This window comes from Perca flavescens, chromosome 8 (assembly GCF_004354835.1).
Source record: "Perca flavescens isolate YP-PL-M2 chromosome 8, PFLA_1.0, whole genome shotgun sequence".
NCBI classification, from domain to species: domain Eukaryota; kingdom Metazoa; phylum Chordata; class Actinopteri; order Perciformes; family Percidae; genus Perca; species Perca flavescens.
In genome coordinates, this window is record NC_041338.1 from 13,277,641 (window position 1) to 13,291,188 (window position 13,548).

The 13,548-nt window shown below is 40.2% G+C and overlaps 1 protein-coding gene across 1 annotated transcript; it reads left to right on the plus strand.

The window, feature by feature from the left end:
- The first annotated feature begins 853 nt into the window (after window positions 1-853).
- Window positions 854-13,461, plus strand: cry1b (cryptochrome circadian regulator 1b). Its single transcript, XM_028585202.1, has 11 exons — window positions 854-1,491; window positions 5,640-5,748; window positions 6,560-6,702; window positions 6,834-7,018; window positions 7,103-7,191; window positions 7,899-8,039; window positions 8,261-8,572; window positions 8,790-8,941; window positions 9,519-9,721; window positions 10,753-10,890; window positions 11,399-13,461. Exons 1-11 carry the CDS (start codon window positions 1,334-1,336, stop codon window positions 11,479-11,481), a joined length of 1,713 nt encoding a protein of 570 aa, XP_028441003.1. The 5' UTR covers window positions 854-1,333; the 3' UTR covers window positions 11,482-13,461.
- Window positions 13,462-13,548: the final 87 nt, after the last annotated feature.

Below are 13,548 nucleotides of genomic sequence, written 5' to 3' on the forward strand. Positions count from 1 at the left end.
ATAATTCGGAAACTGAGGTGATTTCGGGACTACAGCCTGTGACCCCGCAAGGGGAAGCTGCTGTAGTCCGCTGGTTTACGAAAAAAACAGGAGTGAGTCGGTTCATTGACGTATGGCACTCGATTCTCCCGGCTCAGTGACACAAGTCGGGTTAATTAACCGGCTCTTCGGTCAGTTCGTTAACACTAGTGACCGGGTGTAGCCCCAAGACACTGCTTGGGAACGTACAAATTTTCTTTTGAGAGACATCTGACCAATAGGGAAAGATTTAATTTGAAGAACCACCCAGGTGTAGGGGAATAAATGTGTGATGGGGAATGTCTCAGCACTACAAGCCTGGGACCCGACAAGGGCACAAGGTTTTGTAGTCCGCTGTTTACAGTGTATTGTTTGTCATGTCACTGGACTGTTCTTCTGTAACTCCGCAAGGGGAAGCATGAGATCAGTCCGCTGCTGCTGGTAGTGTTTTATGTTTTATTTTTGATTGTGTTTTGACTGTTTTCATGTTGTTTTATTAAACCTTTTAGTTAACTTTCAATTCGACCCAAGCCTCTCCTTCCTCCTCCAGAAATCGAACGAACACGTCTTTTAGACATTTCTTAACATAGTCAAACCTCTCATGACAGATATTGTAATTTTGACTATCCAAAATACATTCTGACTAGTAAAAATGTCATTTTATATATGTATATATAGCCTACCCCTGATCGACATTGGTCTATATACTTCAAGACAGATCAGGTTGTGTAAGCAGTGGTAAGAAAGCACATTATGGAAACGTGACAGAGAAAACGGTTGTATAACTGTTGATTTTGACCAATCAGAGCGCTCCATTCCTTCCTCTGGGAGGAGATGTTGTCTTGCTCTTATCTGTCAGACGGGTTTACCACATAGATACACCAGGCGTTACAATTTACATACAATGTTTAACGTGTTAGTGAGGTTAAGTGTGCGTTAACTTTGTAGACTATCGCTACAAACCGGACATATTTTCTCTGCTGGCCTCCTGCTCGGAACGCATTTCCGTTAAATGTGTTTACTCCGTCGTTGTTACTATTCAAGACAAGAATTGTGCCGTTTTTCTCGCGTCTGCTGTGGGTACCTGGCTGCTGTCACACATGCAGCCGCTGGCGAGGAGACTCAACTCTGTGGATACATTTATGGAGCAATGGTTATCCACTGACCAGGTTAAAAGCGTCTTCGTTCTCGGACGTGAATGGACATTTGACTATTTTGTTACCAAAACAACGCAAGAAGACGTATTTTTGTTGTTTTTAGGAACCCGTTCCCTTTTTTCTAACCTCCGGCGGGGATAATAAAGAAGACAGGCGACATGGTGGTCAACACCATCCACTGGTTTAGGAAGGGACTGCGGCTGCACGACAACCCGTCTCTACGGGACTCTATCCGGGATGCGGACACCTTGCGCTGCGTTTACATCCTGGACCCCTGGTTCGCAGGGTCCTCCAATGTGGGCATCAACAGATGGAGGTAACTTAAGGGGTGGGATGTCAGAATTTGGAAGATGAAAGAGGGAGTGATTTAATTGGGTGGAGGGTTTAACATATTATGTATCAACCATAACCCCACATCTGGTGAAACCGAATTAAACTATTACTGATCTTCCTAACACTGATTAACCACCTCAGTGTCTGTCCAAATGTGCTATATCTTTGCAGGGTAACAGTTAGGCTACTGTTTGTGCGTTTTGCTTAAAAGTACAGTAGGCTATGCTACATTATTGTTGTACATTTCTTAAATAGCCTACTGTAATACAAAAAGGGTGAAACTGATGTGAAAGATGTCACATCTTTTGGTAACACTTTACTTGAAGGTATCGACATAGTCGTGACATGACACTGTCATAACTATGACATGACACTGTCATGAACGTGTCATAAACCTTATACATTTAATTATATTTAGTCATTAAGTGTTATTCGGTTTTTGTCATGACAAGTTGACATTGTTTGGGTTGTCTTGATTATGACAACTTGACATTAATCAAAGTGACATTACCAGAAGTTGTCTTGGTCGTGACAAGTTTACATTACATTTGTTTGGGATGGCTTTGTAATGATAACTTGACATTAACCAGGATGACATTACCAGAAGATGTATTTGTCATGACAACTTGACATTATATTTCTTTGAAGTGTCCTTAAAGACCACTTCACATTAAACAGGATGACATTATGTCAAGTTGTCATGACAAAGACATCCTCTGGTAATGTCATCCTAGTTAATGTCAAGTTGTCATTACAAAGACATCCCAAACTAATTTAATGTCAACTTCTCATGACGAAGATAACTTCTGGTAATGTCACTTTGGTTAATGTCAAGTTGTCATAATCAAGATAACCCAAACAATGTCAACTTGTCATGACAAAAACCAAATTAACCACTTAATGACAGAAGTCATACACATTTATGACTTGTTTATAACGTTTATGACATGTTCATGACAGTGTCATGTCATAGTTATGACAGTGTCATGTCACGATTATGTCAAGTAAAGTGTTACCCATCTTTAAAATCATGTGTCCTATGTTAAAGGTCCAGTGTGTAACGTTTTTAGTTGTTCATTATCAAAATCTGTGTTGCCCGTTCACAAACTTGTTCTTTTTCATGGATGTTTACCACCACCATCAATTCCAAGTATTCCTATTGGCTTGAAATTTTACATTTGCATTCACATAAACTGGGGTAGACGCTCCATATTCATGCTCCATCTTGAAATACATTAGCCGGTAAGGGACATACAGGACATACTGCTCCGCCTTTCGCATTTTCGCTGTCACATGATAAACTCATAGTGCTGCTAATGCTGCTAATGGGTATCGTAGCTTCCCGGCCCCGGCAAGTTTTGCTAGTTGGTGTTAGCTATGAAATATAGCAAACATAACATCAACATAGCATCAACAAGACAGTTTGTAGTACTCACCAAATCTTTAGATAAAATTTCGCAATTAATAAAAATTAAACGAACAGACCTGATCGCCGGAGGGAAAACTGGATGAAGACGTGGATGACATCTTGGCTTTTTGAAGCGTGAAGGTCTACCGTAGCTGTAATACGTACTTTGAACTGCGTGCCGAGAGAGAGTTGATTGCGATATATGATCTCAACGCTAGATGGGAAAAATTCCCACACATTGGACCTTTGAAAGCTGCTGGAACTGCATCTAATTGAAAACAACACTCAAATGAGGCACCTGTAACAAACACCTGGTGCGCCAGACTGTTTAACATACCATCTGTAATTTGAAGCTGAATGCACAAGGGAAGGCAAATTCGAAAATTACAGGTGGATAAACATTGGTCTATCACGTCCGCCATTGTAGTTTTGAATAAACCTTTTGCGTTTTGCCGTCAAACCCAAACCATAGATCAATGTAAAACACGCCTAAACCACGCCCCTAGCCGAGACTGATTGGTTTGGTAAGGTGTATTACAGAAGCCTGACAAGATGGATTCTTGTGCGATCACATGATATTGCGAGAATCCAACTGCAAGGTAAAGACAACATACACCACACCCTATGGTTGCTACCAAAATCCTTTCATATAGGGAGTAATATATAGATGAATCATATTTTTACTATTGCCTTTACTTTTTACTATTAACCCACAGCAGGTGTTGACAGAGTGCCGAGGGATTTAGAGAAGTGCAAACAGAGCGATGTTTTTCTAATGGGCTGCTTACTGAAATGAACCTGTAATAAAATCAAAATAGTTTTACAAACCTGTCCATAGACATTCAGACTGTAGTCCATCCTTTTTCTTTATTTGGAAAGAAGTGTAGGCCTAACTTTAACCTTGATGTCCTGAGAAGACTTGTGTAAAGGCTCCAGGCAATAAGGGTGCCTGGTTACCACGATGACGGTACATTTTGCCCGCTGACTCCCTCTGATGCTCAGTCCTGAATGGAGGGGCTGAGAAATTGGGTCATTGTGTTGTAATGGTCATTACATCATACTAGTCAGCTGCACCACCTCATTTAATATTTGCACACTATTTCTATTGATTTTCCAACATTACTGTGACCACCTTGTCAGCCTTTTCAAAGTTTTGATGGTGGTCAGAATAACTGCTCAGTTTCTGCATACCACCTTTATATTTAGGCTAACTGTATCGGAATCAGTTGACTTTTGAATGGCAGTGCTCTCTCTCATCTTAATTCCTGCCTTGCATACACGTTGTAAACTGGTCGGTGCTTTGAGGTTACGGCTGCGGTTTAATGTAGTGAGTGTGGGATATTATGTAATGATTTGTTTGTAATAACAATTATTGAGAACCCATCAGAGGAGAATGATAGAGTAACAGTTTAGTCAATTTTCAGAAGGAGAGTCTAAGCAAGACTACACAGAATTTAGAGATCAATATTCATGTTTGTAACACAAGAGGCTCCTTTCCTTGAACGATACTATTGGTTACAAGACCACCACACTTTTTTGAGGCACAGTTTTGTGGGAAAGTATCAATTGTCGATCTTTTGGCTAATTGGTTTTTATGGTTTTTAGGTCTAAACTTGCCTTCAGGAACCAATGAACAAAATCAAAAGGGAGATTTATTTGAACAAATCTCTGGTTTGTATGCCTTTTGAGCCGATTATTGATACTGCTCTGTTACAAAAATGAAAAGAAAGTGATTTGATAGACTTTTAATAGGTCAAATATTAATAATGAGGCAAATAAAAGCGCTACTAAGTGTAAATATAAGAGCATTGTATACTTTCACCAACTATGCATACATTGTATGATGTGCTGTGTCTGACTCTGTCCGTTTTGAGCAAGTTCTGCTTTGTTGTGATTGTGATTGTGCTGGTTGATTATTACAGTGAAAAGGTTTGATGAATATGCTAAACATAATACATAATACATAAACGCTTTTATGTTTTCTGCCTCGTTGTTATAAATGTTAGGAAGTTAACCTCACTTATAGACGGCACATTCACTGTTGTGTTGAGTGTGGTTGTCTGTCTGCTACTGTTCTGGGTAACATTTTGCAAGTGCAGTATGTATGGTCGGCTGTGTGTGTAAAATGAATTCACCACAAGAGGGCTGCCTGTTCACACTAAAACGCTTGAATCTTCCTCTTCATGCACTCTCTTCATTGATGAGAGATTTTCTTTCTGTAGTCTGTATGGAGTATTTTATCTATATCACATGTTGGTCATGATTTACATTTTTAATTTATGTGGTAATTTGTTTGAACCTTATGATTAGGCTATGTTTAAAATATCATATGAATAAGTTTTAATTAGAAAAACACCCATTCCAAACTTTAAGTGTTGTTGTTCTAGATATCGACAGATGTACAGCCGAATTAATTTGAACTGCCGCACATACTAAGCAGCAGTCTGAAGCGCTGACCCTTGCTAAAGCTAGAGTTGCATATCTCCCATATAAATCCCATAGAAATGTTAATGTCCACGTGACACACACACACACACACACACACACACACCTTCATTGTCCAGGAGTGGTGCTGTAGAACCCCCAATATTCCATTTAGATCATCTGAGCTGCATCTATGATCAGTGGTCTCATGATTGCATTTAGTGTAACCGTGGTCTCTGGTGGGAGGTCCTCTTAGCTGTATAATCCATTAATTGAGCCCTCTGTCTGTTTGGTTTCAGGTTTTTGTTGCAATGCTTAGAGGACTTGGATGCCAGCCTGCGCAAACTCAACTCCCGCTTGTTTGTCATCAGAGGCCAGCCTACAGATGTCTTCCCTCGGATGTTTAAGGTGTGAGCGATGGAATAGAGTAGCTGTCTTATACTTAGCTTTGCTATGAAATAAACTGTAACTTTTTAAATAATAAATAAACACAATGTTACATCTCATTTAACAGTGGCTGAAAAAAATATAAGATTTTCATACTTTATTTATTTTATTTATTTGTTCACACATCATTGTATCATTAAAACACAATTTCAGAAGGTACAGTGATCATATGTAGGCCGCGTGAAAAGATTGAACCCCAAATAAGCTACAAAAAGCTTTTCGGAGGGGTGTCCGTTAACAATTAACATACAACAGAGAATATACAGACACTTAAAAACTCAATTTACAATAGATTCAACATACCAAATACCCGACAAATACCACAAAATACGGACGATCCCAGTAAAAATATAACACTTAAAAAATATTCAACAATCACGTTATAAGCAATATTTTCTTCAGACTTTTCTTTAAGATGGAGACAGAATGCGAAAATTGATTCAAGCTCGTTCCAGATCTTCAGTGAACTTGCAATGGCCCTCCAAATTGATTACATAGAAATTTCATTGATTTTCAGAGAAAAATCTCTAATAGCAATCTAGAAATCACAAAAAAAAAATCACTTGTGACCCTAGCTACATATCAAAAGCCCTTACATGTGGTCTTTGACCCAAGTTTAAGGTCAGTCACTCTGAACCAATTTGTTGTTCATGATATTTGAATAAGTAGAAGATTTGCCGTGTACATTGTGGTCTCTGTCACTCTTATCAGTCCATCATTTACATTCTTCAACAGAATAAAACAATGAATTGTTTCTATTCCTGTTCCTCAGGAGTGGCAGATTAACCATTTATCTTATGAGTATGACTCTGAGCCGTTTGGCAAGGAACGTGATGCTGCCATCCAAAAACTAGCCAGCGAGGCTGGGGTCGAGGTCACGGTGCGGACTGCACACACCCTGTACAATCTGGACAAGTGAGTGACTAGACATTATTCGTTGAAACCCATGTCCCATTTTAATGAACCTGTTGTGGATTGCCAATGCCTGCTCTGTGTTTGTGTGTGTGAAGACGTGCTGATTCCCTTTACATTTTTCTTTCCTTAAGGATCATAGAACTCAATGATGGTCAGTCTCCTCTTACCTACAAGCGCTTCCAGGCCCTCATTAACCGTATGGATGCTGTGGAGCTGCCTGCAGACATGATCACTTTGGATGTTATTAAAAATTGGGCCACACCCATCAGTGAATCCCATGATGACAAGTTCGGGGTGCCCTCCCTGGAAGAGCTTGGTAAGTGTTTGTGTATATCTCAGCGTCATAGTCACAGACTTTGAACCGTTTTTGAATCTATTCTTGTATATTTTGCTTCTTCAGGTTTTAAGACAGAGGGCCTAACAACGGCAGTATGGCCAGGTGGAGAAACAGAAGCCCTCCTCAGGCTAGAGCGGCATCTGGAGAGAAAGGTAAAAAGACATTTAAACTACACAGAAAACCTGGATGGCTGGATTAGTTTCTCAGCAGAAGAACAGAAAACCAATAAACCTCAACACATGAAAGATTGCCAGAACTGAATCGAAGATTTAGACTAAAACGCACTCTGGCAAGACGTTTCCAGGATTTACAGACACCCTGTTTATTCTACTCGCTTCAAGTGACAAACTCCACCAGTTGTATGTTATGTCACCATTAACAGCGTCTTTGTTTCACCACTTTTAAAGATGCAGTAGTTAAGACTTTAAAAACTAAAACTAACTTTCTGTCATATTTGCTGAAACTGACCCTCTGTTCCAGTAGCATTACATGAAACAGGTAATTTAAATAAAATTAGTCTCCTCTGGCACCACCTACAGCCTGTAGTGCGATTTGCAAAAATCCACCGCTCCCTGTTCAGATGCACCAATCAGGGCTCCCTTGTGGGAGGAGGGGCTTAGGAGACCATTTTGGGCTTTAGCGGAAAGGGGGGAGGGACTGAGAAGTTGTCGATGTTCAAATTATTTTGCTAAGTCTTGGATCTTCACAATCCTATCTGTAGCACCTTTAAGCCTCAGTTTTTGAGGCCTGAAACTCAGACATTTCATCTTATCTGATATCTTTCATGTATTCAGGTGGATATTTTCTCTCAGCAGTCACAGTGGGATTTTTAAAGTTAAAGCTGACTGACATTTTTCAGGCATGGGTGGCAAACTTTGAACGTCCACGTATGAACGCCAACTCCCTGCTATCCAGTCCCACAGGCCTCAGCCCCTACCTGCGCTTTGGATGTCTCTCCTGTCGGCTCTTCTACTTCAAACTTGATGATCTGTACAGGAAGGTACGAATGACCACAGATTAAAATTTATATTTGGAATAAGCCTTTTTTACGTTTTGATCACGTTATCACAGGTTATTTTTATGTAGATGTGAGTGTCATAAGCCGAGGCAATACACTGTTAATATAAGCATTTACAAGTCTGCACCATCTGCATTTTTATTCATGATTACTAACAGTCTAGAACCTTTTTACTTCCTTTTTTTTCAAATTGATCTCATCAGGTCAAGAAGAACAGCACCCCACCTCTTTCCTTGTATGGCCAGCTGCTGTGGAGGGAGTTCTTCTATACGAGTGCTACCAACAACCCCTGCTTTGACAAGATGGAGGGAAACCCTGTTTGTGTATCGATCCCATGGGACCGAAACCCACAGGCGCTGGCCAAGTGGGCAGAGGGACGGACAGGCTTTCCCTGGATAGACGCCATTATGACCCAGCTGAGGCAGGAGGGGTGGATCCATCATTTGGCGAGGCACGCTGTGGCTTGCTTCCTCACCAGGGGGGACCTCTGGGTCAGCTGGGAGGAAGGCATGAAGGTAAGACAAGAGAAAATAGGCATTGAGTATTATCTAAGTGCATAAGGTGCACACTTTCCATCAATCACTACAGTTCTTCATGTTATTAAAAAGAAGAGTAAAGAGTTAAAAGAAGAAGGTGCCTAGCTGGTGTCCTGATGTTCCTCGCTATGATTCAAATGACTACCATGCATTGTCTCAACTGTCCACTATATCAGTTGTCTTGTGTCTTGTACAGGTGTTTGAAGAGTTTCTTATAGATGCGGACTGGAGTGTCAATGCTGGCAGCTGGATGTGGCTTTCTTGCAGTTCATTTTTCCAGCAGTTTTTCCACTGCTACTGCCCTGTGGGATTTGGACGACGCACAGACCCCAATGGGGACTACATACGGTCAGTCAGTACTTTCATCTGCATCACATGAATATAAAAGCCCTAGCCTTTCAAATACAATCACAGCAAACAATGATTTGATTTAATTTACAGTGCCAATATTAATTGAAAAACTGAGCTTTCACAGTCAGTATTAATGGTGTTTGAACATTCACTTTACTATGGCACAAACACTGCACTGCTATGTTCACAACTATAATGTCACTGCTAACTTCACACTCAACGTCACATGCTCTATCTCTCTCTCGGCAGCACACTCATTAATGTTACCCACACAACCTACGCACTGAGTTATTCCTTAAAGGAGTTCGCTCCTTAAAGGAGTTTGCTACTTAAAGGAGTTCGCTACTTGTAGAAAACATTTTAGTTTAAAAAACATTTTAAAAAGCCCTGCCTCAATACAGCATCTCCGTATCAGTTAAATAGAAAAAGGAGCGTCTGTACCTCCTTACCATACCTACGGGTTTTCCAAATATCCTGGTATTCCGTAATACCTTAATACCGCCCAAGCCTACCATGTTCCATCAATCTATTATCCTCAACGTCCGTCTTCATTCTTTTCTTCCTCTGCTCCCAGGCGTTATTTGCCTATATTGAGGGGCTTTCCAGCCAAATACATCTATGATCCTTGGAATGCCCCAGAGGAAGTCCAGAAGGCAGCCAAGTGCATCATAGGAGTCCACTACCCCGGGCCCATGGTGAACCATGCTGAGGCCAGCCGCATCAACATAGAGCGGATGAAGCAAATTTACCAGCGGCTTTCCAGCTACAGAGGACTGGGTAGGGACATGACCCAGATATTGATTACCTCAAACTCACACTCTAATGCTATCATTTTTATGTCTTTATAAATATTTGGAATGCTACCTTTATTTATGCCGTTGATTTTTTTTTTCAAAGGAAATGTTTTTCTGTTGATAGTTCTGACTTTTTAGTCCTTCCTCCCATCCATGATTCCCTATGAAACCTGTTATGAGGCGCAACCCTATACACCACAATGGACAGTAGATCTAAAAGTTAACATGCTGTTTGCTTAAAGGTTCTGACACACCAACCCGACGGCCGACCGTCGGCAGAAAAGGCAGTCGCACTGATGAGTCGGCTCCCCGAGATACAAAAAGTTCCTCGGAACACACCGAAGTGACGCCGACTTGAGCGTATGTTCTGCGCGTGCGCGAGACGTAATCCGTCCCCATAACAGCAGGCGGCGCTAATCTGTATTGTCGGCCAAAAAATTTAAACCGGAAATGACGGAACATCTCTCTAGACCTAGTAAACACAGAACACGCTGTCGTCAGTCATTGTTTTCATCAGAAAACATTACTCGCTGAACGGAAGAAAATACGATGGCTAGTAATAAGAAGATACTGGCGTCAGCTCCGCTTTCCAGCGCCGTGCACTGATTCGCTAGTCAAGGGCTAGCACTCCACCAATCAGATTGGTCATTGAGTCCGACTTCCCACTGGCCGATTCAACAAGTCAAATTGGCCAAAATGAACGCCGACGGCTCCTCCGACTGACGATGGCACGGAACACACCAAATAGACTCAAGTCAATGACCTCGCCAGACTGTCCAACGGCCGATAATCCGGTTGGTGTGTCAGCGCCTTAAGTGCAATTGCTTCGCCTGATGAATGCATGTTACACATTACTGCAACCTGGTAATAGCCCTGCTTTTTCGTAGCAACTATACAAGCACCAGAAATGGCTGGCACATGCAGAAACACTTTGATAAGCCCAGAAGTAAAGAACCAATGTTTCTTTATCATGTTGTCTTTTGGATAATTTAAAATGCTTTGGTCCCTTTGCAGGCCTGCTGGCAACAGTACCTGCCAATCCCAACAACGGTGCAAATGGCAGTAATGTCAGAGGAGTCAACACGGGGACCAGCCAAGGTCCTGGAGGGTCCACTGAAGGCATCTTCAAATACCCGTTAACGTCTCGAACAGGTACAGTACATACTGTAGGTCGGATGGTTACCATTGTCATTGGTTAGAATACATTTCTTTGCATGTTAATTCATACATACATTTAAAATTGTACAATGCAAACAAGATACTAATATGTTTACTCAAAGTCATCGCACTCATGGCTAAAATGTATACCCACGAGACTCGGATCAGGGTGTTATCAAATATATGATATGATATGCTATCCCTGGCCTGCAGGATTGCTGTTAATCTTTGATAACTGGTAACTGAATATTTGGCGTTATTATATATATTAAGTGTTGCTCTCCTAAAAACAAGCCAGAAATATTGAAAACCCAATAAAAATGCTCTGGGCCAAGTTGCTGCACTTGCAAAAGCAAGTAATAACTTCACATTTATGCTCACTTCACTGTTGAATGTGTTGAAGTGTTTTCCTATCCAATTCACCAAACAAAATGTAAGTTGATGCCAAGTGAATTTTAAATCATCTGTTGATGTGTGTTCTGTACGTCATGTTTTAACACAGAAAGAGGACACTCCACGCAGAAGCGGCGCAGTGAAGAGGTTCCAACCCAAAGCAACTGTAAATCCTGGAGAGAGAGCAAATAGTGTGTAAAAGACAGAATACAAAGGGTCCCTCCGGCAGTCTGGATCAAATGGATGGCACTGCAGGATACCTCTCTTGCAGTGCTCTCAGCTGACACACAGTAACTTTAACTGACAATCCATAACATGCATGGTCTCAGGATCAGAGACATCACACATCTCAGGAACAGAGGAAGGAATTCAGAGGAAATACTAATATCGAAGACAAAGAACCTTTGAACTGCAGGGTATAAAAGACAAAAACAATTGATCTATGAAAGCTTGACATCTCAGGGTGTTGTGAGCCAATTATTGTCTTCCTCTACAGTATGTCACTGTAAAACTGTTGAAACCACTAATCGTAATCACCTTTTGTTCCCCTCAACACCCACATGAATCAGGCCAGGACATAATTTGGGTGAAAGTTCTCGTAGATAGTGAGCCGAACATTTTGCTAATGTTCGGCTTCGGTATTTAAAAGGTCAAACTCTGGTTCTGATCTGAGGGATGGGAACTTATGACACAATCCGGAGACTGTGGAAGATTTGTTGTGTACAGCTGACACCCTCAGCCACTGTGGCACACTGACACAAGATGATCTGGATAACATACAGTTGTAATTTTTCTCAAAAACAATCACCCAAATATTTCATATACTTATATTAAAGTCACACTGTCAGGAATTGTTTGTTTTTTTCAAAGATTTTTAGTACATAAAATTCTGATGTGCAGTAGTAATGAATATTAGAGGCAAGACTATTAGGTTTGATAATAAAGCAGACCTTACAAATGCCATCATACATTAACTACATATTTATTGTTTTTATTTCCAACTTTTGTATATTTGGTTCTGTGGTTTCACAACTCCTGTTGTAAATAATGTGTTACCAAAACTCAAAAAGTTCTAAGGGCTGTACCACAAAGCGAGATTAGTGGATTAGCGAGGTATTTTGAGTCTAAAGACAGGGTTTTCCTTGTCACAAAGGTGGCTCTCTTTAAATCTGGCTAGATCGCTGGGATAACTTATGATGCACAACTAACCTGGTCCGGACCAGTTTTTGATTGGTTCATGTTGCTCTCACTGAATGAAGCGTTCTCTGGTCACTTGCCCATGCTGGTTTTAAAAGAGGCTTCTATAAATCATACAATAATATATATAATATATTATTATTAACTATTAACTTGCATATGAAATGTGGTACAATTCCTTCAAACCATAACTATACCACTTTTTATGTTTTTATGCTTGGTCCTGATTTGGTGAAGTCCGTTTTACACTGCTGGTATATTGCAGCTAATAGAACACCATACATACACATTAGAAAGTTGATTAGTTTAATTTATTTCACCTTTTATTTTTTACAGGCAAATCATGAAGAACAGGTTCTTATTTACAATGGCGGCCTGGCAAGTGACAAAGCCACTTAGGGGAAAAGAAGTCTATTGTTTTATTTATCACAGATAATATTCAATCAGTAAGTACATTTAACTTTGACTAAAAACCATAGGGATTTCTATGTCGCCATTATGGGACAGTGTAAGACCTAAATGCAGTTCTTGAGTATAATGTTTAAATATGCTGCATCGAGTTGAAAGTGTCAGAGCTGTAAAATGAGCAGATGTCACATTAGAAATAAACGGTCAGCATTAAGAGTGCATTGAGTGGTAAAAATATTTATATATACACTTATGAATAAGTGTATAAGAATAAGTATATAAGTGAATAAGGGTAATTTTCTTCCAGCATTCCTCTCCCACCTGTTCAATAAACATATTCTTTGAATGTTGTACTTTTAAGTGATTTGCATAAAGAAAACTTGTACTCTTGATCGCTCATGCAGCTTGTCCATCTGATATATACTGTACCTATCCACATGTAAACTACCTTTTTATAGTTTTTTTCTCAAATTGTATCAATTTCTACAAATGGGTTTTCAGTGAGACATTAAAGAGTTTTTTGTTACTGTGACTGAAGGTTGTTAAACAATAAAACATGAGAAAGTCCAGGAGGTCGTTCTACTCTTTATTGGCACTGTATGTGAACTTTGAACCAATTAATTTGAGATAGTGTGTTGAATATTACATAATTTT